General features: G+C 34.0%; 1 protein-coding gene across 1 annotated transcript; it reads left to right on the forward strand.

Moving 5' to 3' along the window:
- Window positions 1-23,097: 23,097 nt before the first annotated feature.
- LOC101246748 (transcription factor MYB106-like) lies at window positions 23,098-26,736 on the forward strand. Its single transcript, XM_004228325.5, has 3 exons — window positions 23,098-23,432; window positions 24,279-24,408; window positions 25,778-26,736. Exons 1-3 carry the CDS (start codon window positions 23,300-23,302, stop codon window positions 26,517-26,519), a joined length of 1,005 nt encoding a protein of 334 aa, XP_004228373.1. The 5' UTR covers window positions 23,098-23,299; the 3' UTR covers window positions 26,520-26,736.
- Window positions 26,737-27,462: the final 726 nt, after the last annotated feature.

Consider the following 27,462-nt stretch of genomic DNA (forward strand, 5'->3'; position numbering starts at 1 on the left):
GTTGTTATATTATTTTAGTTATTATCTTTTATTTTATATTGAAAAGGCATAATAACAACAGAAGTGATGCATACAAGATTCGAACATGCAACCAACATGTATATTCACTAAACTCTGGACCGCGAATTCACAAATTAATTGTTATAACAAAGGTAAGCTCTAAGTGTTGTAGCTATATTTGGCCTATATATTTATGTTTTCGCTACTGGTCCTACACTAAGATAAAAGTTCCTCCATGAGTTTTCAAATCTCAAATTTGCCAATGATTTTCAACATGATTCTTTGCAAGTGTATTCACTTTAGGTACTTTTTATACTTGAGTCGAGGGGGTTCACTTGTAAAATTACAATGGATCGATATATTTATTCCTTCTGTTGTACTATACATTTTCATCATGTCATTTAAGGGTGAAGTCTTGAGTTTGAAATTTGTGAGTTTACGAATTTAGTTTTTATAGGATATTGAGTTCTAATTATATTTAATGTATTTCAAAAATAAATATAAATTTGATTTAAAGTTATTAAGCTCGATTGGACCCATCCATTATATTCCAATCCTGCCCTTATCATACAAATGCTTCTTTTTTTATTACATAAATGTTTAGCTATTGAGATAATTATAGTTTTATTACAAAAAAAAAAAGCTCTGTACCAAAGGAGACAATTTCTTAAAGTTATTGTTCCTTATGTATGAAAAATCAATTAATTCATAGTAAAATGAAGAAACTAAATAAGTAGGCGATTGGGAGATGTTGGTACATGACTTAGTAGGCGATTGGACATGCGATATGAAATCATGAAATGAAATCATCGTTTGGACATGTGATTTCATGTTGATTTTATCTCATGGTAATCATGATAAAATCTCAAATTCTCCAAAAATCATGGTTAACAAAATTTCAAATTAAAAATTGACCCACAAGTTTATATTTTGAAAAATAACTTTTATATATATATATATATATATACCATTTATTTCATATGTAATAAAATTCTAAATCATATAATTACATTTTAAACCATTTATATCTCATAATTCATATAGTGATTATCCTCGCTAACATTAATTTATTACAAAACAAATAGATTTACTGATCAAAATTAACCAACAAATGACTCAAAATAATAATATCATGTTAGTTCGTCTTCTCGGTCACATGAACGAGAAATGCAAGTTTAAATATGAAAGATTGTTCGTACTATGTGAGAGGATAATATTAAAGACTAGTACATCACAATTTATATTTTAAATTTTTTTAAATTAAATTAAAGCTTGATCAATAAATAATGCGCTTATGCGATTTAACAAATTTGTGCTTATTTGGTAGCTGTCTAAATAATTGAGATAATTTTAGTAGTTTGCAACTTATGAGGTTTTTGTATTTAAGAAAAAAACATACAAGATAAAAAGTTCAAATCGCATGTCCAAACAAAACTTCAACTTTATCTCATGATTTCATATCATGCGATGATATCCCAAAGTCTCCAGATAGTATGATTTGGAAATTTCAAATCATGATTTGAGGATTTTTAAATATAAAAAATGACCCACAAGTTTATAGTTTTGTAAAAATGATCTCACATTTATATCTACTAACCAATTTTTCATATGTAAATAAAATCTATATTTGATATCATTACTTTTTAAACCATTTATACCTCATATAACGATTATTCTCATCAACATAAAATTTATTATTACTTCAAATCAATTTCTACTTTACCATTCATATTCATCATCAAATTTAGTATTATTTATCAAATGTTTACTAATCAAATTGACCAACAAATAGCTCAAAGTAACAATGTTGATTCATTTTCTCTATCATATGAATGAGAAATACAAGTTCAACATGAGAAGATTGTCTGTACTATGTAGGAGGATAATATTAAAGAGTAGTACACCACAATTTATATTTTTATTGAATTAAAGTTTGATCACTAAATACTTTTTAAGAATAGCTTTGTGATAGTGTATTATGCGATTTATAAACTAATGCTGATTTGATGAGATTGCATAAATATGTGACAATTTTAATAGTTTTGCAACTTATGAGGGTTTTATGTTTATGAGAAAACATACATAAAAATTCAAATCGCATGTTCAAACAAAACTTCATATCTAACCATTTATGTCTAGGAACCATTTATTTCATATGTAAATAAAATCTATAATTCATATCATTACTTTTTAAATCATTTATATCTCATGTAACGATTATTTTCACCAACATACAATTTATTATTACTTCAAATTAATTCATACTTTACCATTTATAATCATCAAATTCATTATTATTGATCAAATTCATTTACCAACCAAATTAACCAACAAATGACTCAATGTAACAATGTTGATTCGTCTTCTCAATCATATGGTCAAGATATGCAGGTTCGATGTAAGAAGATGCTCGTACTTGTAACACATCGAAAAAAAATTCTAAGCGAGACTCGAACCATCCTTTATTGTTAGTAGAATTTTAACGAGGATATTAAAATTTTTTGAGTGTAAGGTCCCTAGATATAACACCGTTAGTTTCAAGAAGAACTAAAGAGAGTTCATTCAAGTCATTCTTAAGTTCCTTTAAGTTTTGGTCAACCTCAAACATTCATAACGTTTCGTACAAGATATGAATTAGGTGGGATACAAGGTATCCAATAAAATTTCTATGAATTATCTTTGCAACGGTGCCGAGTTTTCTAAGTTTAGAGTATGGATGAGTGCGATATATCCTTTTGAAGCCACTCTATCCAGTTAAGAAAAGTTATCCAGAATTAATAAGTGATATTTTGGTCTTTTTCTTACCCAATCAGATTTGATTCATTTTTAGTATTGTTTTAGGGGTATAATCCTATTAGGTTCAGCTTTATAATCCTAATATACACCTAGGATTTTAGTTGAGAGTTTAAGAAGAGAAAAGGGGAATAAGGAGGAAAGGATCAAGTCGTTAGTCGAAGTTCTTGAGTTTCCTAGAGGATTTTCGACATGAGTTTGATCCCTTAGAGGTATTTAAGCTTTCATAGTGTGAGTTTGTAAATCCACATGTCAATCATGTTAATTTTAGCGTTAAATTTGTTTTAGAAAGATGAAGGTTTAATGTTCTTGAATTGTGTTCAAGAAATTGGCTTTCGTTTTTGCGTTAAGATGAGTTTGATGAATTCTTGAGGAAATCGAGTTGATTTTAGAGTTGTGTTTGATTAGTTATTTGAGTACATGCATTGGGTATCTAAATCAAAAGAGAAATTGATAAAATAAATTGATCTTAGGCGAATTGGTGTGAAAAGTTCCTCTCTGCGCCTCTTTTCAGAGAAGTCGCAGACTCCAAAGTTTCAAAAATTATTTCGACCAAAAATTTTAATTCATCTCCGCATTGCGGACCTGCTCCACATACAGTTTTTTTCAATCGTTTCTCATATTTAACTATCTAAAAATACTCCCAAACATTCTGAGATATTTCCTATCATAAATCACAACCTTGAACATAAATTAAATTCAAGGTAGTGTTGATAGTTAAGTTTTGAGCGTTCTTTCCAACATTATTGATTTGAATCTTTTTAAAGAGTCTTCAACAATTACTAATAACTTATTTCAAGATTTGAGCAAGTGAGTATGAGAATGTATTCATGAGTCTACTTTATCATCACGAGATCCTTCGTATCATGAACCATAACTCTTAAATTCATTCTTCACATTCAAGAGAGAGTTATGAGCAGAGTTCAAGAAAGTCTTTGAATTTAAGGTAAATCCTTTAAGATAAACTTTTGGTTTGAACTAAATTTTAAGGAAGTAAGTAAGAGAATGAGAAGAGTCGTGTACATGGGTTCTATGCAGTTATGTAGACCTTCGAATTGAGTCGTTCATGCCCGTACATTCTGCATGGACTCTATAAATTGAGTATCATTGAGAGGAGTAGTATCTTCAAATTTTATGTCTTGAGTATTGAGTTCCGTATCCCCTTTGATATTATAATTCTAATCATGCGACTATTACATGTTACTCATGAAGTCCTTGCGTTTAGACGATCTCGATGATGATTCAACATGAACCATATTTTAAGAATCTTTTACAAACGCTTTAACTTTGTTTTAAGACTTAAATTTTGAGTTGAATAAAGAGTAAGAGTATATTAAAGATTATACGGGGATTAAGTATTTCCAAGATTTAAAATGTTTTCACATTTGAGCAAGAAAGGAAACACCGATTTCCAAGAGAGCTTTTAAGCTAAGTTTTGAGTAATTAGCTCAAACCAACGAAAGAGTCTTGTTTTAAAAAACATATGAGTTGAGTATATTTTGGGAGTATTATTGAGCACCAATATGGGGATGTGAGTTCATAATAACTCAAGTTTCCATAAAATATGTAGTCATCATGGGTAGAAAGGATCATTCTTTTTGGATTATTCCTTGGTGCTTTTTAGCATGGACTAGTGGATCCACTTAGTTAAGACGTTCTATATGATGACAAAGTATAGGAAAATTCTAAAACCGTGAGCAAGACATTTTATCATCACTTAGGCTCATAGTGGTAGTTGTCAGTTGGAGAAACTCCCAAGAATTATATTGTATTTTTATATACACATTGAGTAATATTGTACTTTCAATACAATGAGTTGTTATCTATAGTTTTACATATTTCCATATATATTGCTTCTTTTACTATTGTTTTATTCTTGAGTATCATGAGTTCAGTACCTTCCAGTTGTGTATCTGAAGTTGATTTGTATTTCATTGTGTCGAGCACCTTATTGTTCAGTTTCACTGAGTTGAGAACCTTACTACTGAGTTGAGTATATTATTTTTGAGTATTCCTTCATGCTTGTACTGAGTTATTTGTCCTGCATCGTTTCATGATACAGATACAAATATTCATGGTCATCAACAGGAGTTTCGTCAATACCATATGGAGTTCGAGTTAGCTATGGTGAGCCTCCTTAATTTCGGAGAGTTCCACTTTTACTTTCAGTTATTTTCGTTGTAAGAAGGTCGTGGGTCTTGTCTCAACTTTCATTTTTGTCATTTAGAGGCTTCATAGATAGAGAGTAGAGTTACTATTCATTTATTTTATTAAATTTTATAAAGACTTAAGATGTCTATTTATTTAGATTTTTTCATTTGAGTTAAAGGTTTGTAATTGAGTTTCATGAATTTTTGTTCAGTTTTTAAGCTTTATATGCTTGTGTTAGTCTTCTGCTTGTAGTCAATTAGGATGAGGATTCGCTTGGGTATTAGCAATGGTTCTCGAGTGCCGACCACATCCCTGGTGTAGGCTCAGATCCTGATAGTACTATGTGAGAAAATTATCACAAAGACTAGTATACTACAACTTATGTTTGGTAAGATTGTGTATAGAATTGACATAATTTTAATAGTTTTAGGATTTACGAGGTTTTTATGTTTATGAGAAAACATATAACATAAAATTCAATATTGCATGTCCAAATACAAAACTTCAACTTCATCTCTGATGCAATCGAACTCAATTACCACGATAGTAATTAATCTAGGAGTTGGAAGCTCGAAGAAGATGGAACTAATGCAGGGTCAAATCGAAACATTAGATAAGAATATGTAAAAGAAGAAAGAAAGAAGAGATTGATATATTTTATGAATACTTGAACCAGTACATATGTCATGTATTTAGACAACTCATCAATGAGTGAAATGAATTAAAGATAAATACCCAACTAACTAACTACTTTCTTGACATTTGACTAACTAACTTCATGACAGTAAACAGTGTTAACTGTCTAAAAGTTTTAACAGCTTCCTAACAGTCTCCTTGTAACTTCATATACTTGCATCAATCTCATAATTTCATATTATGATTTCACGTCGCATGATCAAACATGTCCGTAGATTATCAATTGAATCCTTTTACTCAAAATTTTGCTAACAAAATAGTTAAACTCAATACTGTATATTTTAAAGATTTCTTATCATTGATCGAACTTTCGTGGCATTAACATTGCTGAAGGGAAACATGTCATGTATATGCATATTTAGAGCGTGACTTAGTAATTTTCATTATATAATATTTTCTAAAAAAACTATATAAAAGGTATATAGTCAAAGAAAATTTGACTTGTTATATTTCATCTGAGTCACACATACTAGAATAAAAAGAATAAATTATTTTCAATAATTAAAAAGGAATTTCTAATAATTTATATATTTATAAATGACGTTCAAAATACCATAATCATAACAATTAACAACTTCTAAAAAATATCATGGTCAAAGAAATTTCTAATTGACTTTTGAAATTCTATTTGTGTCACATAAATTGAGATAGAAGGAGAATATATATTGAATTCGTAACATAAAAAATTACGATCAAAGAAAAATTTTAATTGACTCTCCAAATTTCATTTTATACCACGAAAATTGAAATAAAGAAAATAAAGACATTTAATATAATTTATATGTTTATAAATTACGTCAAAAATATTATAAATCTCAATAATTAAAAAAAATTATAAAATGTCTTATTGAGGTTATAATTCTTATCTTTTTTTTGTTGTTGATAATTTACAAAATGATGAAACAATTGTGAACATGGCTTTGTCAGTGGTTTTTTTTTTTTTTTGTATATTACTTATTTTTCAACATTTAATCTTAGACGTATTTTAAAAAGGATGTGGATGTTTACATATAGTTGATTGTATTACATGCGATGAAAAAGGGATTTAAAATATTTTATTTAATTTAATTTAAGTGTTCAGTTGATAAAAATGGTTTACAAAAATTCAATCCAGATCATTTTGTCAAAAAATTTGCAAATCTCTTTAAATGTTTTATTTATAAAAAAAAATGTTCTTATCTCTGACACACAAAGATGTGCAACAAAACTTGATATTTTAATATTATAATTAATTTATACTTTAAGTATTTATCATAACATAATTTTTAAGTATTTCATAAAAAAAATTTCATAATTCATGTTTTTTAACATATTATTTTAAGTTCGAATTTTATAAATTTTTATGATATAATAAATCTTCAAAAAATTATCACTCTTACATATCTAGTAGCTCAAATAAAGTAATTCAAATCAATATATGCTTATTTTGAGTATCTCTTTTTAATAGTATTTTTGGAAAAGGGCCTAAAATATCCTTGAATTATTATAAATAGTATAAAATTACCCTTTATTCATATATTGGTTCCAAAATATCCTTCTCATCCACCTTCGAGTTTAAAATTGACCATTTGTTTAACTGGTTTAAATTTAAATTATTTAAAAAAAATTTAATACATGACATTCAACTATTTGTTATAACTTAACTTATTAATATAATTTATAAATCAATCCACTATCCACTCGTTACTAATTACACTCCCTAAATTAACAAATTCGCCCCATTACAAATGCAACTATTAGAAAAAATCATGTCAATGAGTGTTTTTAAAATTTTGAGACGACAATGTCTATAGAAGTACATCATTATACATTTAAGTCCTCAATCAAAACATATTATAATTCAAGAGTCGCGACCCGATTTGGGGAACCCACATTTATCCTCCTATGTGAGCGAACCAACCAATCTAAACCCCAACATTTCAAACATAATAAATAGAAAAACAATGCGGAAGACTTAAAACTCATTAACAAAATCAATAATCAACTTCTAAAACTCAAACATATCATTATTCCCAAAATCTGGAAGTCATCATCATAAGAACATCTATCCTCAAATTACTAAAGCTAAGAGTACCTAAGAAGCTAAAATAAGTAAAAAGCTAGTCCATGCCGGAAGTTCAAGGCATCAAGACATGAAGAGGAAGATCCAGTCCAAGCTAGAAGCATTAGCTCACCCTGAAATCCGGTGTAATGAACACTGGCTAGAGTTGCGGTTGAGTTGAAGACGACGGCACATTTGCTGCACTCCACAAATAACAAAGAAAAACAATTACAAGTAGGGGTCAGTACAACCACAAGTACTGAGTAGATATCATCGGCCAACTCAAAATAGAAAACAGTATATATCAGATAATATCATAAAATCAACTACAATACTCAACATGCGGCATTTACAATTACCATAACCCTTGGTCACAACACCAAGCTCATCAATGAGGACTCACGCCTCCCCATCATACTCATTTGGGAAATAGGTTCATTAAATTGAGTATATTGACATCTTTCAAGATTCATTATCTTTATTTCTCTTGTGTCGGTACGTGACACTCTGCTCCCCTACTACTATGTGCCGGAACGTGGCACTCCGATCCCCTAATTCTACGTGTCGATTCGTGACACCCGATCCCCTAATTCTACGTGTCGGTTCGTGACACCCGATCCCCTAATACTACGTGTCGGTTTCGTGACACCTGATCCCCTAATACTACGTGTCGGTTCGTGACACCCTGTCTCCTAATACTTCGTGTCGGTTCGTGACACCCGATCCCCTAATACTACGTGTCGGTTCGTGACACCCGCTCCACTAATCTCATTCTATTAATTCATCCAGCCTTCTTTTATACCAAGACATCATCAATCTCATTACTTTAGTTCATCAAGCCTTCTCTTATACCAAGGCATCATCAATCTCATTACTTTAGTTCATCAAGCATTTTCTTATACCAAGGCATCATCATTAACAAAGTAGATCAGAGTTTCTTTTTCAAGATTTAGGATTCAATAGCTTCATCATGCTTATTTTATCACAATTATATAATCACATTCATGCGTGCATATAATTAAGCATATAGAAGGGTTTACAACACTACCCAATACATATCATTCGCTATTAAGAGTTTACTACGAATAGCATAAAAACCATAACCTACCTCCACCGAAGATTCGTGATCAAGCAAGCAATTTCCCCAAAGCTTTGTTATCCTCTTCGTTCCTCTCTCTCTTGATTGTTTCTCCCTCTCTTGTTCTTTCTATTTTTCTTATTCAAACCCCTTTTTCTTTTACCCTAATTAGCATATAATTAAGTATAAAAGATGATAAATCAACCCATTAATTAATTCAAGGTTATCTCTTTTAACCCTCGAGAAATTGGATTATTAATACTCACCCTCCATAAACTCCAAGTCCCTAACCTTTCGATCTGCATATTCTTTTTGTCTATTTTGAGCCGCTAAAAGCTTTTCTTGAATACATTTCACATTCTCTAATGAATCCCTCAAAAGATCAGTACCCCAAGGTCTAATCTCAAATGCATCAAACCAACCAATGGGAGACCTACATCTCCTCCCATACAATGCTTCGAAAGGAGCCATATCAATATTTGAGTGATAGCTATTATTGTATGAGAACTCTGCTAAGGGTAAGAAGTTATCCCAATGACCTCCAAATTCTATCACACATGCACGAAGCATATCCTCCAACACTTGAATTGTTCGCTCAGACTGACCATCGGTCTGAGGGTGAAATGCAGTACTAAGGTCCAACCTAGTACCTAATTCAACATGCAATGTTCTCCAAAACTTAGAAGTAAACTGCGTACCTCTATCTGATATGATGGAAAGTGGAACTCCATGCAATCGAACAATTTCTGAGATGTAAATTTTGGCTAACTTCTCTGCATTATAAGTCACCTTTACCGGAATGAAATGAGCAGACTTAGTTAATCTGTCCACAATTACCCAAATAGAGTCAAACTTCCCCAATGTCTTTGGAAGACCAACCACGAAGTCCATTGCAATTCTCTCCCACTTTCATTCAGGAATGGGCATTCTCTGAAGTGTTCCTCCGGGCCTCTGGTGTTCATACTTTACATGTTGACCATTTGGACATTTGGCAACAAACTCAACAATGTCGCGCTTCATTCTACTCCACCAAAAGTGTTGCTTTAGATCACGGTACATCTTGGTTGCACCAGGATGTATAGAATATCCGGAGCTATGAGCCTCTGTAAGAATAGTGTGGATCAAATCATTAACACGGGGCACACTAGACTCGTTCCTGTGTGATGAGACCAACGAACCTAATGCTCTGATACCAAGTTTGTCACGACCCAAATCGGGTCGCGACTAGCACCCACATTTATCCTCCTATGTGAGCGAACCAACCAATCTAAACCCCAACATTTCAAACATAATAAATAGAAAAATAATGCGGAAGACTTAAAACTCATTAACAAAATCAATAATCAACTTCTAAAACTCAAACTTATCATTATTCCCAAAATCTGGAAGTCATCATCACAAGAACATCTATCCTCAAATTACTAAAGCTAAGAGTACCTAAGAAGCTAAAATAAGTAAAAAGCTAGTCCATGCCGGAAGTTCAAGGCATTAAGACATGAAGAGGAAGATCCAGTCCAAGCTAGAAGCATTAGCTCACCCTGAAATCCGGTGTAATGAACACTGGCTAGAGTTGTGGTTGAGTTGAAGACGACGGCACGTTTGCTGCACTCCACAAATAACAAAGAAAAACAATTACAAGTAGGGGTCAGTACAACCACAAGTACTGAGTATATATCATCGGCCAACTCAAAATAGAAAACAGTATATATCAGATAATATCATAAAATTAACTACAATACTCAACATGCGGCATTTACAATTACCATAACCCTTGGTCACAACACCAAGCTCATCAATGAGGACTCACGCCTCCCCATCATACTCATTTGGGAAATAGGTTCATTAAATTGAGTATATTGACATCTTTCAAGATTCATTATCTTTATTTCTCTTGTGTCGATACGTGACACTCCGCTCCCCTACTACTATATGCCGGAACGTGGCACTCTGATCCCCTAATTCTACGTGTCGGTTCGTGACACCCTATCCCCTAATTCTACGTGTCGGTTCGTGACACCCGATCCCCTAATACTACGTGTCGGTTCGTGACAACCGATCCCCTAATACTACGTGTCAGTTCGTGACACCCTGTCCCCTAATAATACGTGTCGGTTCATGACACCCGATCCCCTAATACTACGTGTCGGTTCGTGACACCCGCTCCACTAATCTCATTCTATTAATTCATCCAGCCTTCTTTTATACCAAGGCATCATCAATCTCATTACTTTAGTTCATCAAGTCTTCTCTTATACCAAGGCATCATGAATCTCATTACTTTAGTTCATCAAGCCTTTTCTTATACCAAGGCATCATCATTAACAAAGTAGATCAGGGTTTCCTTTTCAAGATTTAGGATTCAATAGCTTCATCATGCTTATTTTATCACAATTATATAATCACATTCATGCGTGCATACAATTAAGCATATAGAAGGGTTTACAACACTACCCAATACATATCATTCGCTATTAAGAGTTTACTCCGAATGGCATAAAAACCATAACCTACCTCCACCGAAGATTCGTGATCAAGCAAGCAATTTCCCCAAAGCTTTGTTATACTCTTCGTTCCTCTCTCTCTTGATCGATTCTCCCTCTCTTGTTCTTTCTATTTTTCTTATTCAAACCCCTTTTTCTTTTACCCTAATTAGCATATAATTAAGTATAAAAGATGATAAATCAACCCATTAATTAATTCAAGGTTATCTCCTTTAACCCTCAAGAAATTGGATTATTAATACTCACCCTCCAAAAACTCCAAGTCCCTAACCTTTCGATCTGCATATTCTTTTTGTCTATTTTGAGCCGCTAAAAGCTTTTCTTGAATACATTTCACATTCTCTAATGAATCCCTCAAAAGATCAGTACCCCAAGGTCTACTCTCAAATGCATCAAACCAACCAATGGGAGACCTACATCTCCTCCCATACAATGCTTCGAAAGGAGCCATATCAATACTTGAGTGATAGCTATTATTGTATGAGAACTCTGCTAAGGGTAAGAAGTTATCCCAATGACCTCCAAATTCTATCACACATGCACGAAGCATATCCTCCAACACTTGAATTGTTCGCTCAGACTGACCATCGGTCTGAGGGTGAAATGCAGTACTAAGGTCAAACCTAGTACCTAATTCAGCATGCAATGTTCTCCAAAACTTAGAAGTAAACTGCGTACCTCTATCTGATATGATGGAAAGTGGAACTCCATGCAATCGAACAATTTCAAAGATATAAATTTTGGCTAACTTCTCTGCATAATAAGTCACCTTGACCGGAATGAAATGAGCAGACTTAGTTAATCTGTCCACAATTACCCAAATAGAGTCAAACTTCCTCAATGTCTTTGGAAGACCAACCACGAAGTCCATTGCAATTCTCTCCCACTTCCATTAAGGAATGGGCATTCTCTGAAGTGTTCCTCCAGGCCTTTGGTGTTCATACTTTACTTGTTGACAATTTGGACATTTGGCAACAAACTCAACAATGTCGCGCTTCATTCTACTCCACCAAAATTGTTGCTTTAGGTCACGGTACATCTTGGTCGCACCAGGATGTATAGAATATCCAGAGCTATGAGCCTCTGTAAGAATAGTGTGGATCAAATCATTAGCACGGGGAACACTAGACTCGTTCTCGTGTGATGAGACCAGCGAACCTAATGCTCTGATACCAAGTTTGTCACGACCCAAATCGGGTCGCGACTGGCACCCACATTTATCCTCCTATGTGAGCGAACCAACCAATCTAAACCCCAACATTTCAAACATAATAAATAGAAAAACAATGCGGAAGACTTAAAACTCATTAACAAAATCAATAATCAACTTCTAAAACTCAAACTTATCATTATTCCCAAAATCTGGAAGTCATCATCACAAGAACATCTATCCTCAAATTACTAAAGCTAAGAGTACCTAAGAAGCTAAAATAAGTAAAAAGCTAGTCCATGCCGGAAGCTCAAGGCATCAAGACATGAAGAGGAAGATCCAGTCCAAGCTAGAAGCATTAGCTCAACCTGAAATCCGGTGTAATGAACACTGGCTAGAGTTGCGGTTGAGTTGAAGACGACGGCACGTTTGCTGCACTCCACAAATAACAAAGAAAAACAATTACAAGTAGGGGTTAGTACAACCACAAGTACTGAGTAGATATCATCGGCCAACTCAAAATAGAAAGTAGTATATATCAGATAATATCATAAAATCAACTACAATACTCAACATGCGACATTTACAATTACCATAACCCTTGGTCACAACACCAAGCTCATCAATGAGGACTCACGCCTCCCCATCATACTCATTTGGGAAATAGGTTCATTAAATTCAAATCTTTTGGAGTAAAGACATACTGTAGGCTACGATGATCCGTGTAGACTTCACACTTAACTCCATATAGATAGTGTCTCCCTTGCGTTAAGGCAAACACTACCGCAGCCAATTCCAAATCATGGGTCGGATAATTACGTTTGTTCACCTTTAATTGCCTTGAAGCATAAGAAATTACGTTCTTCTCTTGCATTAGCACTGCACCCAAACCCGAATAGGATGCATCACAATAGACAATGAAATTCTTACCTTCCACTGGCAAGGTAAGGATTGGTGCAGTAGTCAACAAGGTCTTGAGTTTTTGAAGCTTTCCTCACATTAGTCCGACCATACAAATGGAACATTCTGCTTAGTCAAGTTCGTCAATTGGGAAGCAATGGAAGATAATCTCTTGACAAATCGATGGTAATAGCTAGCTAAACCAACAAAGCTCCTTATTTCTGACACATTAGTAGGTCTTACCCAATTCTTCACTGTCTCAAACTTAGAAGGATCCACCATCACCCCATCCTTAGAAACCACATGCCCCAAGAAGGACACTGCATCTAGCCAAAACTCAGACTTGGAGAATTTTGCATAAAGCTTTTTCTCCCTCAACATTTCCAATACAATTCTCAAGTGCTCCTCATGTTCCTTCTTGCTCTTTGAGTATACCAATATATCATCAATAAATACGATCACAAAGAGATCCAGATATGACTTAAAAATCCCGTTCATTAAGCTCATGAAAGCAGCAAGGGCATTCGTAAGACCAAAAGACATCACTACAAATTTGTAATGCCCATACCTGATCCGAAAAGCAGTCTTTGGCATATCCATTGCCCGTATTTTCAATTGATGATAACCGGATCTCAAGTCAATCTTAGAGAAGACACAAGCACCTTGTAACTGATCGAACAAGTCATCAATGCGAGGAATGGGATACTTGTTCTTAATAGTTACCTTGTTCAACTGCCGGTAGTCTATGCACATCCGAAAACTCCCATCTTTCTTCTTCACAAATAACACCGGAGCACCCCAAGGAGATGCACTTGGTCTAATGAAGCCTTTGCTTAGCAACTCTTGAAGTTGGGCTTTTAACTCTCTTAACTCAGTGGGAGCCATCCTATAACGGGGTATAGAAATGGGGCGGGTACCCGGTTCAAGATCAATGCAAAAGTCAATATCTCTATCCGGTGGCATACCAGGAAGGTCTGCAGGAAACACATCTAAAAACTCGCGGACTATCGAAACTGACTCAATTGGGGGTACTTGGGTAGTATCACCCCTGAGATGTGTCAAGAACGCTAAAGAACCCTTACTAACCATTCTCATAGCACGAAGAAAGGAGATAATAGAACCGGATTGGAAGTGTAGTCACCCTCCCACACTAACGGATCTGTCCCAGGCTTGGCTAACGTCACAGTTTTAGCATTACAATCCAAGATTGCAAAATTTGGAGAAAGCCAAGTCACACCCAGAATTACATCAAAGTCAACCATTTCTAAGATAACCAAGTCAACATGAGTATTGCTCCCCACAAACGTTACAAGACAAGACTTATACACCTTTTCAACTATCACAGACTCACCCACCGGAGTAGAAACACGAATAGGCATGTCAAGCAATTCACAATGTAAATTAAGACCAGTAGCAAATGAAGAAGATACATATGAAAATGTGGAGCCAGGGTCAAATAATACAGAAGACATACAATCACAAACCAAAAGATTACCTGTGATAACAACATCTGATGTCTCCGCTTCCGACCGCCCAGGGAAAGCGTAACAATGGGCCCTATCACCTGTTTGCCTGTTGCCCCTACCATGTTGCGCTGCAGTAGTTCCCATTTGTCCGTCACCCCGGCCATTTTGGTGACCACCATTACCTCGGCCACCACGTCCTCCAGAATAACGGCCTCTACCATGACCACCTCTACCTCTAGCTATTGGGGGTCTATAACTCTGTTTTGGACAATTCCTCCTAATATGTCCAGTCTCCCCACATCCATAATACTCTCTGGAGTCAAGCACAGGTCTCTCAGAGAAGTGTTGACCGGTCTGAGGTGGACCCTCAACTACAGTCTGTAGTGAAGACTGAATTGGTCGGACTGAGTAACCTCCTGAACCCTATCCTCTAGAGTAAGAACCATTAAACTCACCTCCATTTCGAAACCTTTTTGATGTCGATGTCATGGTAAAGTCATCTGGCTTCACTCCTTCCACCTCTATTATGAAGTCTACCGCTTCTTGAAAGGATTTTGCCGTAGCCGCTACCTGTAAGGCTGAAATCCGCAATTTGACCTCAACCCCTTCACAAAACGGCGAATCCGCTCTTGTGGACTGAAACAAAGTTGGGTGGCATACCTGGATAATGCACGAAACTTAGTCTCATATGCAGTAACCGACATCCTCCCTTGCTCTAGGCTCAAGAACTCATCTCTTTTCCTATCCCTCAAGGTCCGGGGGATATACTTCTCCATAAACAAGCTAGAGAATGATGCCCAAGTTATAGGTGGTGCCTCTGTTGGTTGACACTCAACATGTGACCGCCACCACATTTTGGCGTTCCCTTGAAACTGATAAGTAACAAACTCAACACCAAACCGTTCTACTATACCCATCTTGTGTAGTAGCTCATGACAGTCAACCAGAAAATCGTAGGCATCCTCAGATTCAGCACCCTTGAAGACTAGAGGTTTCAATTTCAAGAACTTACTGAAAAGTTCATGCTGATCATTTGTCATTATAAGCCCTGTAGTCAGACGAGGAAACGTGCCTATTTCCAATGACGCATCCATGCGGGGAGCCACAGTAGCTGCATGTTGTACCTCCGAAACCTGAGGTGTTGGTGCAGAAAACACTGGAGGTGTCTGGCCCTGATCAGATAACCCGCTAAGATAAGCAAGAACCTGATTGATCATCTCTGGGGTAGGTTGGGGTGGCAATCCCTCATTCTGTACTTGTTCATTCTCCCCTTCCTCACCCTCTCTTACCACTTCCTCAGTCGGTGGAGGAGTCACCGCTCTAGTATAAGATAGGCTAGGTGCTTGTCCTCTTCCCCTAGAGGACGTCCTCCCACGACCTCTACCACGACCTCTTGCCGCTGCTCTTCCTCGAGCTCCAGCCCCAGTGGCTGGCTCAGACGCTTCTTGTCTTTCCGGTGTTGGTGTTGGTGCAGTCGTTGCTCTAGTTCTAACCATCTGCGAAATAGAGTGAAGATGGTCAGATACCAATTTGTATCACCTAGATACCAATTGGATCCAAGTAATGGCACGAAAGAAAGAAAGAAAGAATGGAATTTTCCTAAAGACTTATAGCCTCTCAAAGAAAAGTAAAGACGTCCCCCTACCGTTCCTTAAGACTCTACTAGACTCGTTCTTGTGTGATGAGACCAACGAACCTAATGCTCTGATACCAAGTTTGTCACGACCCAAATCGGGTCGCGACTGGCACCCACATTTATCCTCCTATGTGAGCGAACCAACCAATCTAAACCCCAACATTTCAAACATAATAAATAGAAAAACAATGCGGAAGACTTAAAACTCAATAACAAAATCAATAATCAACTTCTAAAACTCAAACTTGTCATTATTCCCAAAATCTGAAAGTCATCATCACAAGAACATCTATCCTCAAATTACTAAAGCTAAGAGTACCTAAGAATCTAAAATAAGTAAAAAGCTAGTCCATGCCGGAAGTTCAAGGCATCAAGACATGAAGAGGAAGATCAAGTCCAAGCTAGAAGCATTAGCTCACCCTGAAATCCGGTGTAATGAACACTGGCTAGAGTTGCGGTTGAGTTGAAGACGACGGCACGTTTGCTGCACTCCACAAATAACAAAGAAAAACAATTACAAGTAGGGGTTAGTACAACCACAAGTACTGAGTAGATAATATCGGCCAACTCAAAATAGAAAACAGTATATATCAGATAATATCATAAAATCAACTACAATACTCAACATGCGGCATTTACAATTACCATAACCCTTGGTCACAACACCAAGCTCATCAATGAGGACTCACGCCTCCCCATCATACTCATTTGGGAAATAGGTTCATTAAATTGAGTATATTGACATCTTTCAAGATTCATTATCTTTATTTCTCTTGTGTCGGTACGTGACACTCCGCTCCCCTACTACTATGTGCCAGAACGTGGCACTCCGATCCCCTAATTCTACGTGTCGGTTCGTGACACCCGATCCCCTAATTCTACGTGTCGGTTCGTGACACCTGATCCCCTAATACTACGTGTCGGTTCGTGACAACCGATCCCCTAATACTACGTCTCGGTTCATGACACCCTGTCCCCTAATACTACGTGTCGGTTCATGACACCCGATCCCCTAATACTACGTGTCAGTTCGTGACACCCGCTCCACTAATCTCATTCTATTAATTCATCCATCCTTCTTTTATACCAAGGCATCATCAATCTCATTACTTTAGTTCATCAAGCCTTCTCTTATACCAAGGCATCATCAATCTCATTACTTTAGTTCATCAAGCCTTTTCTTATACCAAGGCATCATCATTAACAAAGTAGAACAGGGTTTCTTTTTAAAGATTTAGGATTCAATAGCTTCATCATGCTTATTTTATCACAATTATATAATCACATTCATGCGTGCATACAATTAAGCATATAGAAGGGTTTACAACACTACCCAATACATATCATTCGCTATTAAGAGTTTACTACGAATAGCATAAAAACCATAACCTACCTCCACCGAAGATTCGTGATCAAGCAAGCAATTTCCCCAAAGCTTTGTTATCCTCTTCGTTCCTCTCTCTCTTGATCGATTCTCCCTCTCTTGTTCTTTCTATTTTTCTTATTCAAACCCCTTTTTCTTTTATCCTAATTAGCATATAATTAAGTATAAAAGATGATAAATCAACCCATTAATTAATTCAAGGTTATCTTCTTTAACCCTCAAGAAATTGGATTATTAATACTCACCCTCCATAAACTCCAAGTCCCTAACCTTTCGATCTGCATATTCTTTTTGTCTATTTTGAGCCGCTAAAAGCTTTTCTTGAATACATTTAACATTCTCTAATGAATCCCTCAAAAGATCAGTACCCCAAGGTCTAATCTCAAATGCATCAAACCAACCAATGGGAGACCTACATCTCCTCCCATACAATGCTTCGAAAGGAGCCATATCAATACTTGAGTGATAGTTATTATTGTATGAGAACTCTGCTAAGGGTAAGAAGTTATCCCAATGACCTCCAAATTCTATCACACATGCACGAAGCATATCCTCCAACACTTGAATTGTTCGCTCAGACTGACCATCGGTCTGAGGGTGAAATGCAGTACTAAGGTCCAACCTAGTACCTAATTCAGCATGCAATGTTCTCCAAAACATAGAAGTAAACTGCGTACCTCTATCTGATATGATGGAAAGTGGAACTCCATGCAATCGAACAATTTCTGAGATGTAAATTTTGGCTAACTTCTCTGCATAATAAGTCACCTTGACCGGAATAAAATGAGCAGACTTAGTTAATCTGTCCACAATTACCCAAATAGAGTCAAACTTCCCCAATGTCTTTGGAAGACCAACCACAAAGTCCATTGCAATTCTCTCCCACTTCCATTCAGGAATGGGCATTCTCTGAAGTGTTCCTCCGGGCCTCTGGTGTTCATACTTTACTTGTTGACAATTTGGACATTTGGCAACAAACTCAACAATGTCGCGCTTCATTCTACTCCACCAAAAGTGTTGCTTTAGGTCATGGTATATCTTGGTTGTACCAGGATGTATAGAATATCCGGAGCTATGAGCCTCTGTAAGAATAGTGTGGATCAAATCATTAGCACGGGGCACACTAGACTCGTTCTTGTGTGATGAGACCAACGAACCTAATGCTCTGATACCAAGTTTGTCACGACCCAAATCGGGTCGCGACTGGCACCCACATTTATCCTCCTATGTGAGCGAACCAACCAATCTAAACCCCAACATTTCAAACATAATAAATAGAAAAACAATGCGGAAGACTTAAAACTCATCAAAATCAATAATCAACTTCTAAAACTCAAACTTATCATTATTCCCAAAATCTGGAAGTCATCATCACAAGAACATCTATCCTCAAATTACTAAAGCTAAGAGTACCTAAGAAGCTAAAATAAGTAAAAAGCTAGTCCATGCCGGAAGTTCAAGGCATCAAGACATGAAGAGGAAGATCCAGTCCAAGCTAGAAGCATTAGCTCAACCTGAAATCCGGTGTAATGAACACTGGCTAGAGTTGCGGTTGAGTTGAAGACGACGGCACGTTTGCTGCACTCCACAAATAACAAAGAAAAACAATTACAAGTAGGGGTTAGTACAACCACAAGTACTGAGTAGATAATATCGGCCAACTCAAAATAGAAAACAGTATATATCAGATAATATCATAAAATCAACTACAATACTCAACATGCGGCATTTACAATTACCATAACCCTTGGTCACAACACCAAGCTCATCAATGAGGACTCACGCCTCCCCATCATACTCATTTGGGAAATAGGTTCATTAAATTGAGTATATTGACATCTTTCAAGATTCATTATCTTTATTTCTCTTGTGTCGGTACGTGACACTCCGCTCCCCTACTACTATGTGCCGAAACGTGGCACTCCGATCCCCTAATTCTACGTGTCGGTTCGTGACACCCGATTCCCTAATTCTACGTGTCGGTTCGTGACACCCGATCCCCTAATACTACGTGTCGGTTCGTGACACCCGATCCCCTAATACTACGTGTCGATTCGTGACACCTTATCCCCTAATACTACGTGTCGGTTCGTGACACCCGATCCCCTAATACTATGTGTCGGTTCGTGACACCCGATCCCCTAATACTACGTGTCGGTTCGTGACACCCGCTCCACTAATCTCATTCTATTAATTCATCCAGCCTTCTTTTATACCAAGGCATCATTAATCTCATTACTTTAGTTCATCAAGCCTTGTCTTATGCCAAGGCATCATCAATCTCATTACTTTCGTTCATCAAGCCTTTTCTTATACCAAGGCATCATCATTAACAAAGTAGATCAGGGTTTCTTTTTCAAGATTTAGGATTCAATAGCTTCATCATGCTTATTTTATCACAATTATATAATCACATTCATGCGTGCATACAATTAAGCATATAGAAGGGTTTACAACACTACCCAATACATATCATTCGCTATTAAGAGTTTACTCCGAATGGCATAAAAACCATAACCTACCTCCGCCGAAGATTCGTGATCAAGCAAGCAATTTCCCCAAAGCTTTGTTATACTCTTCGTTCCTCTCTCTCTTGATCGATTCTCCCTCTCTTGTTCTTTCTATTTTTCTTATTCAAACCCCTTTTTCTTTTACCCTAATTAGCATATAATTAAGTATAAAAGATGATAAATCAACTCATTAATTAATTCAAGGTTATCTCCTTTAACCCTCAAGAAATTGAATTATTAATATTCACCCACTAAATTTATAATTATAGCAGGAATAGTCCAAAACGTCCCTTAAAACACTTAAAGAAATCCGACCCAGCCTGGGATTACGCAGCCTGTGACGGGCCGTCGTGCCTGCGACGGCCCGTCCTATTGAGTCGTCACAGAGTTCAGAGACTGAAATTTACTAAAGGATCTGTGACGGCCCGTTGCGCCTGTGACGGCCTGTCACGCCTGTGACGGTCCGTCTTGCCATTCTGTCATGAAGTTCAGAGAGTCGATTTCATTACCCAAATTTCAGAAATCTAAGTGTTTTGGAACGAGACCCCCTCGACGGTCCGTCGTGCCCATGACGGTCTGTCGTGGGATCCGTCGTCTCAATCAGTTTTTCCAGAAATAAAATTTGCTGCTCAAAACGACTGAACAGGTCGTTACATCAAGTGTCTAAATAAAAATTATCGATAAACTTAAAAGTCTCACTATGTTCATCTTAATTATTCTTGTTTCTCAATTATGTGACGTTACTTAATAGATAATTTTTTAAAAAAATAATATATGAAAGTTTATATATATAAAATATTATATTAAAGAAAGTGCATGAATTAATTCGGGATGTACTACTTCTTACCTTTAATCATAAATTTCGAATTCAAGCTTTGAAAGAGTATTGAAAGTGTCCTCCTAAATAAGTGGCTCAAGCTAAATTTAATTGGGGCTTCAATTGAGACTCGAATAATTTTGGATGTCATTTTTAGGAATCTATAATTTCATCGATTTTTAGTAGTATTTAGGGCCATTTTGATGATTAAAATTGTTTTATTAATTGGGTGGGGGTGTAAGTAGTATTAGGTGAGCAGTGAGTTGGTTTATATATAAATGATATTAACAAATTAAATTATATTCAATTGTTGAGCGCCAAGTATTTTAAAAAATTAAATAGTTTGAATTTAAAATCATTAAATAAGTGGTCAATATTGAACTGAAAGATTAAGACAGGGATATTTTGGAGTCAATATGTGGATGGATGATAGTTTTGTGTCATTTTCAATACTTTGAAGGTATTTGAGGTCCTTCTCCATAGTACTTCTTTATGAGTTTTCGTTATCTTTATTGAATTATGAATCATATTGAATTCAAAATTTCGATGATTGATAAGCATAATAAACATTTTAAATGAAAAGTCATTTCTCTCATATTGGTACAAAAAAAAAAAAAAGATTATACTTATACTAAGAGACGATTTCCCCTCGTGTCATCGTCACTCGACTTCGACAAGTGATTGATTGATTTATAAATTTTTTAAACAAAATTTATTCAATAAATCTCATTAATTAATTTTTTTTCTTAAAATCAATTCAGAATATTAATTAATTAATTAATTTCTTGATTTCTTTTTAGGCAACTGAAAAAAAAACTGATTCTTTAGTGCATCAAGTGACAAGTTCAGCCTTAAAATAACAACTTCTATTATTGGTGACACTATATTTTAGCATAATGCGATAACTAATTATTTCACTTTTTATTTTATTTTATTAGTAACCGTCAAATAATTATTTGTTTCTTACTACAATAAAAGAAATATATGGAAACATTATTAGTCATATGTTTTGTGTTTGTTTTTAATTAAGAAAATCATAGTTTCCATTATATCTAATAGCTAGAACTTATTAAATATTTTACTAAAACAAAAAAAAATGGTCACTTCAACAAACTTAAATGACCAAAGCTACTTAGGAGCCAAAAATAATTGTATCCTCAAACATAAAGAGAACATTTATTAAAGAGATTAATTTTTTATGTTTCTTATGTTATATCATAACTTTTTATTAAAAAAAAACATTTAAAAAAGAGAGAAAAATCAATACATAAAAGTGAGACAACTTGTTTATGTTTTTAGTGTCCCAGCCTTTATTTTATTTAATCCAATAAATTTTGTACTAGTCATTCGTACTGTTAAGTAGTTATAATAAGCAATACTATAGCAGTAATTCTATTTATATAGGCCAGCCTGGAACATTATACATAAATTGAAATCTCTTTTCTCCATTTAAAAATAATAATAATAATAATAATAAATTCATTTTTTTTGAAAAAAAAAAGAGTTACTCGGTGCTCTGTATCTATATTAGAGCACGACTAATTAAATTCAAATTTATGTCAGGAAATTCCACATAACAAAGACTTTCCACTTTGTATATGATACCTACATTAGGGTTTCTCTAAAATTCGGATTCATGATGAAAAGTCCTACATTGATTTATCAGATCGAAAAGTACCACGTTGAGGGTATAAGGGCTCTCTTACAAAGGCTTTCTTGGTGTTTGATACCCGTATTGAGACCTAATTAAATGTCTGCATTTGTATTCGCGTCAGAAAGTTTCACACAAAAGATAAAACGTTTTCTAACAAAAATGACTATGTATCAGTAAGACTCAAACTCGAACTTGAACTCGAGATCTTTAATTAAAAATAAAAGAATATGTCCCGCTTTATCACTTAATATTAATAAAACCATGTAACATCAAGGAAAGTAGAGAATACTAAGTTAGCTAAGGGAGTTGGATTTGAACCTAATGCACTTATTCCATTTGTTAGAAAACTTATTATTGTATCATAAATCTTTGTTCATACTGTCTGCTAGCATTTAATTTCTTGGGTGTATTTATACATCAAAGTTAGCTTTCTACTGAATAACAACCCAACTTAATCACAAAAAACATTATATCATATTTTTACAAAAAAAAAAAAGGTTTCTCTTTGTAAGTCCAAAGAAAATGGGAAGATCACCATGTTGTGAGAAAGTGGGATTGAAGAAAGGACCATGGACTCCTGAAGAAGACCAAAAACTCATGGATTACATTGAAAAAAATGGATGTGGTAGTTGGCGTGCTTTGCCAACTAAAGCCGGTACGTTAATATATACTGACAGTATAAAAAAATTTAACGTGTTATAGCAAGTAATATGTTTTACTTTTCAGGTTTTAATCAGCCCTATTTTTTTTATCAGCAGTGATTACTAATAGTTATATGTTAGTTTGGAACTTTTTTGCCTTTGTATTAGCATGAGATGATTTGATCATGTTTGACGTGAGTGTTAACCTACAAATGTGTTAATTTGTAAGTTGTCTTGAAAAATTGTTCTTAAAATCAATACAGAATTAGCTAAAGATCTAAATGAGACAATAAAGAAAAAAAGATTTGTAATATGATATCTAAATATAATTGGGAATAAATTTTAGTCTTGTTAAAAAGGACTTCTAATATTATTGTTATTATTATTACAACATATATTAAACTTATCTTGATCTTTTTTTATTTTATTTTATATGATTATGACATTAACTAAATTGAAGTCAATGATAAAGTCTTTTATAGTGGATCCCTACACATTTGATCAATGTATATAACAGTTGTTGTTGTGGAATATAGAAGTTAAACTCTCAAAGTTTGATAATATTGTAACTTATAAACTTGGAGTTATAATTTAGTCTATATATCCATGATAGCCTAGAAAAATCTTTATATTACTGCTGTATTTTAACATGTTATAACAATATATATTTTATTTTTTCAGATTGTCAAAAATAAAAATTCTAATGAAAAGTTAGTTAATTACCTAATTGTTATCTTTTTTAGATGACATGTGCATGAATAATGTAAAAAAATGTATATTATTTTTTAGTGCATATTAGTCAAAACTCTTAAAATTAGTTAATTTTTGCATTAATAGAATTTTGATTTTATATATTGTAGGACTCAAGAGATGTGGAAAAAGTTGCAGATTAAGATGGATAAATTATTTAAGACCTGATATTAAGAGAGGAAAATTCAGTTTGCAAGAAGAACAGACAATCATTCAACTCCATGCCCTTCTTGGTAACAGGTAAGGTCAGAAATTTCATTTAGGGTGTTCAAGATTTAATATATATGTATGAAAAATAATTTTTTGACCTATATAATTTCTATAATGTTTTATATACGTAATATTTTATCCGTTTCATTTTATGTGACACTTTTCAAATTTCGAGATTCAAATAAGTGTCTTTGATTGTAAGTTTTCATAGATCCTTTTCATGTTTTCAATTTTTTTTAATTATTGTGAATAATAGTAATTTTTACGTAATTTATAAATATATAAATTTATTTAAAAATTTTTGAAGATTCCATACTCAAATTTCAAATCAAAGTTGAACTGTTTGACTCTTGGAAAAAAAAAAGTGTCACTGAAACAGAAGGAGTATAATTTTTTGGCGAATGGTGTCCGATTGACCATCATGGACTATATATGTCACTGATAACAACCCAACTATTCATGCACACCCATTAAAGGGTTGAATCGATATTGTTCATAGTCTTTAATAATGTTATCGTACATGTTTCAAATCATTTAAAAGTATACTTTTTTAGAAGAATTTGACAGGTATCTAATAATATTTTTGAAGAATTTGCATTAAAAGGTTGAATCGATATTGTTCATAGTCTTTAATAGTGTTCTCGTATATATCTCAAATCATTTAAAAGTATACTTTTTTTAAAAGAATTTGACAGGTATGTAATAATATTTTTGAAGAATTCGGACAGTATAGGAATGAATAGTAGGAGATATAACATTGATCAAAAAGTACTACCTATAATTGTTCCAATACTTCTATAGAATATGTACCTTAGTTAATTTGTACTTGTTCATTGAACAGAAGTGTATATGTATAAAAATGGTCTAAAGTTATTTCTCCTACAAACCTTTGCTTTGGATACTTCCTTTTTTGTTTCCAAAGTTTTTATAAAAAGTGTCAAGAGTTAGAATTTGTATTTAAAGAGATTTAAAATATAAATGCTGAAAAAAGGTAAAATATTTTGAACTATTCTAAATGAGTCATTTTATACCATATATTATATTTTTAACTCAAAAAATACATTCAACATTATGTTTTTGATCTACTATGTTAACGTGTTGAGACAGATAATTTCCATGTCACATATTCATTCACTATATATCAGCTTCTAAGTGTTATGTAATAATAAAAAATATTTGAGTTTAAGTTATATAAACTAACAGTATTCAATCATAGGCACACTTTGAATTGTTGTTACTGTATTTTCTAGGTTATTTTATCATCTTTGACATTTAAAATATTTTTACATATCAATTTAACTTGTGTTTCGCTATTATCATCACATAAAATATCAATCTATTATTATTTACACTGATAATGTATATATGCTAATATTAATTTGTGATTTCAATCATATAGATGGTCAGCTATTGCGACTCATTTGGCTAACAGAACGGACAATGAAATTAAGAATTATTGGAACACGCACTTGAAGAAGAGGTTAACCAAGATGGGCATTGATCCAAATACTCATAAACCAAAATCCAACATCTTTGGTTCCGCAAACCTAAGCCACATGGCTCAGTGGGAAAAGGCTCGTTTAGAAGCTGAAGCTCGACTTGTTCGCGAATCCAAAAAACAACACCAACAAATTATTTCGAACAATAACAATAACATTAATAATTATAATAATATCCACTTTAGTCCTAATAATTTGACTACTACTACAACAACAAATGTTTTACCACCCCTTCAAACAAAATTACCCTCTCCACCTTGTCTTGATGTGTTAAAAGCATGGCAAGGAGGGGCAAATTGGTCAATTATGCCAAAAATTACCAAAGATAATTTTTTCGATAACCCTCCAATATCCACTTCAAATTTATCTCTAATCATGGTACCAAATAATAATAGTATTACAGGGGCTGGATTAATTGATAATTCATGTTTGATTGGTACTGAAAATTTCATGGAGAATAACATTAATGGCATTTCATATTCTAATTATCCAAATTTGAATACTATTCAAGGGTTTACACACTTGGACCATGTTCTTGGAAGTCGTGAAGAAGAAGACGACAACGACAACAACGACAACACTTATTGGAACACTATACTAAAATCTTGTACTTCATTTGTTGATGGTTCATCAGTATTTTAATTAATTAATTAAAATGGTCATATATATTGTAATAGCTAATTTATAAGTTTGTATAAGTACATGAATTAGGACTTAGGAAATTCTACTTTAGACTAAGATTAACAAACCTTAGTCTAAAGAAGAATTGCCTTGAGTTTTAAGCATTTAAGGCATTAAATATATTGTACTAGTCTAGTCCTTTAATTTGATAGTTTATTTAACTTGCTAGTTGTCAGTACCTACCAATTTGAATTTCATGTTTATGTTGGTAACCATTTTTCAAAGATTGTGGATCCATTTATATATTTTTGTCTGTGGGGTAGATGGGTGGGGTTTATACCATGGACTCCATGTAACTTGTTTATGGGATTTAAGATTAAACTTGTCAAGCACGTCGAATCGATTTATATTCATTGCAATAATAAATTAAAAATTAAATGACCTAAGTTAAAATCAAACCAAAACGGACCAATTGGGTCAGGTGTGGTTGGGAAGGGAGAGGTTGTAAGCCTAGGTCTTGGTCCACGAGTTTGGATTGGCCAAGTATTAACGAGAATCTTTTCAAATTAAATTAAGTCATTTTTGTAATTCGATCATTTACCAACTATTAGAAACAACCAAAATAGCTTGGTCTTTTGTCATAATTGACATAAAGCATTTTTTATTCAATCGGTGCAAAAGAAATTCACATTATTAAATCGAAAATAAATTATTTCACAAAAAATTATCAAAATTATTATTGAAAATAGACCACTTTGTCCTTCATAAAAATTTTGTAGTAATTTTATCAACCATCTAATTTTGGGATCAATTGTTCCAATTTTTTTTTTTATTATTTTCTTGAATATTAATGTCACCAACTCTGGATGTTAAATCAAACATAGACTACTTTAACTATTCGAATAATTAGAACTATATAAGAAAAAGTAGTAAAAGTTTCCACTCTTTTTGATATTACTAATTA

This window comes from Solanum lycopersicum, chromosome 1 (genome assembly GCF_036512215.1).
Source record: "Solanum lycopersicum chromosome 1, SLM_r2.1".
NCBI lineage: Eukaryota > Viridiplantae > Streptophyta > Magnoliopsida > Solanales > Solanaceae > Solanum > Solanum lycopersicum.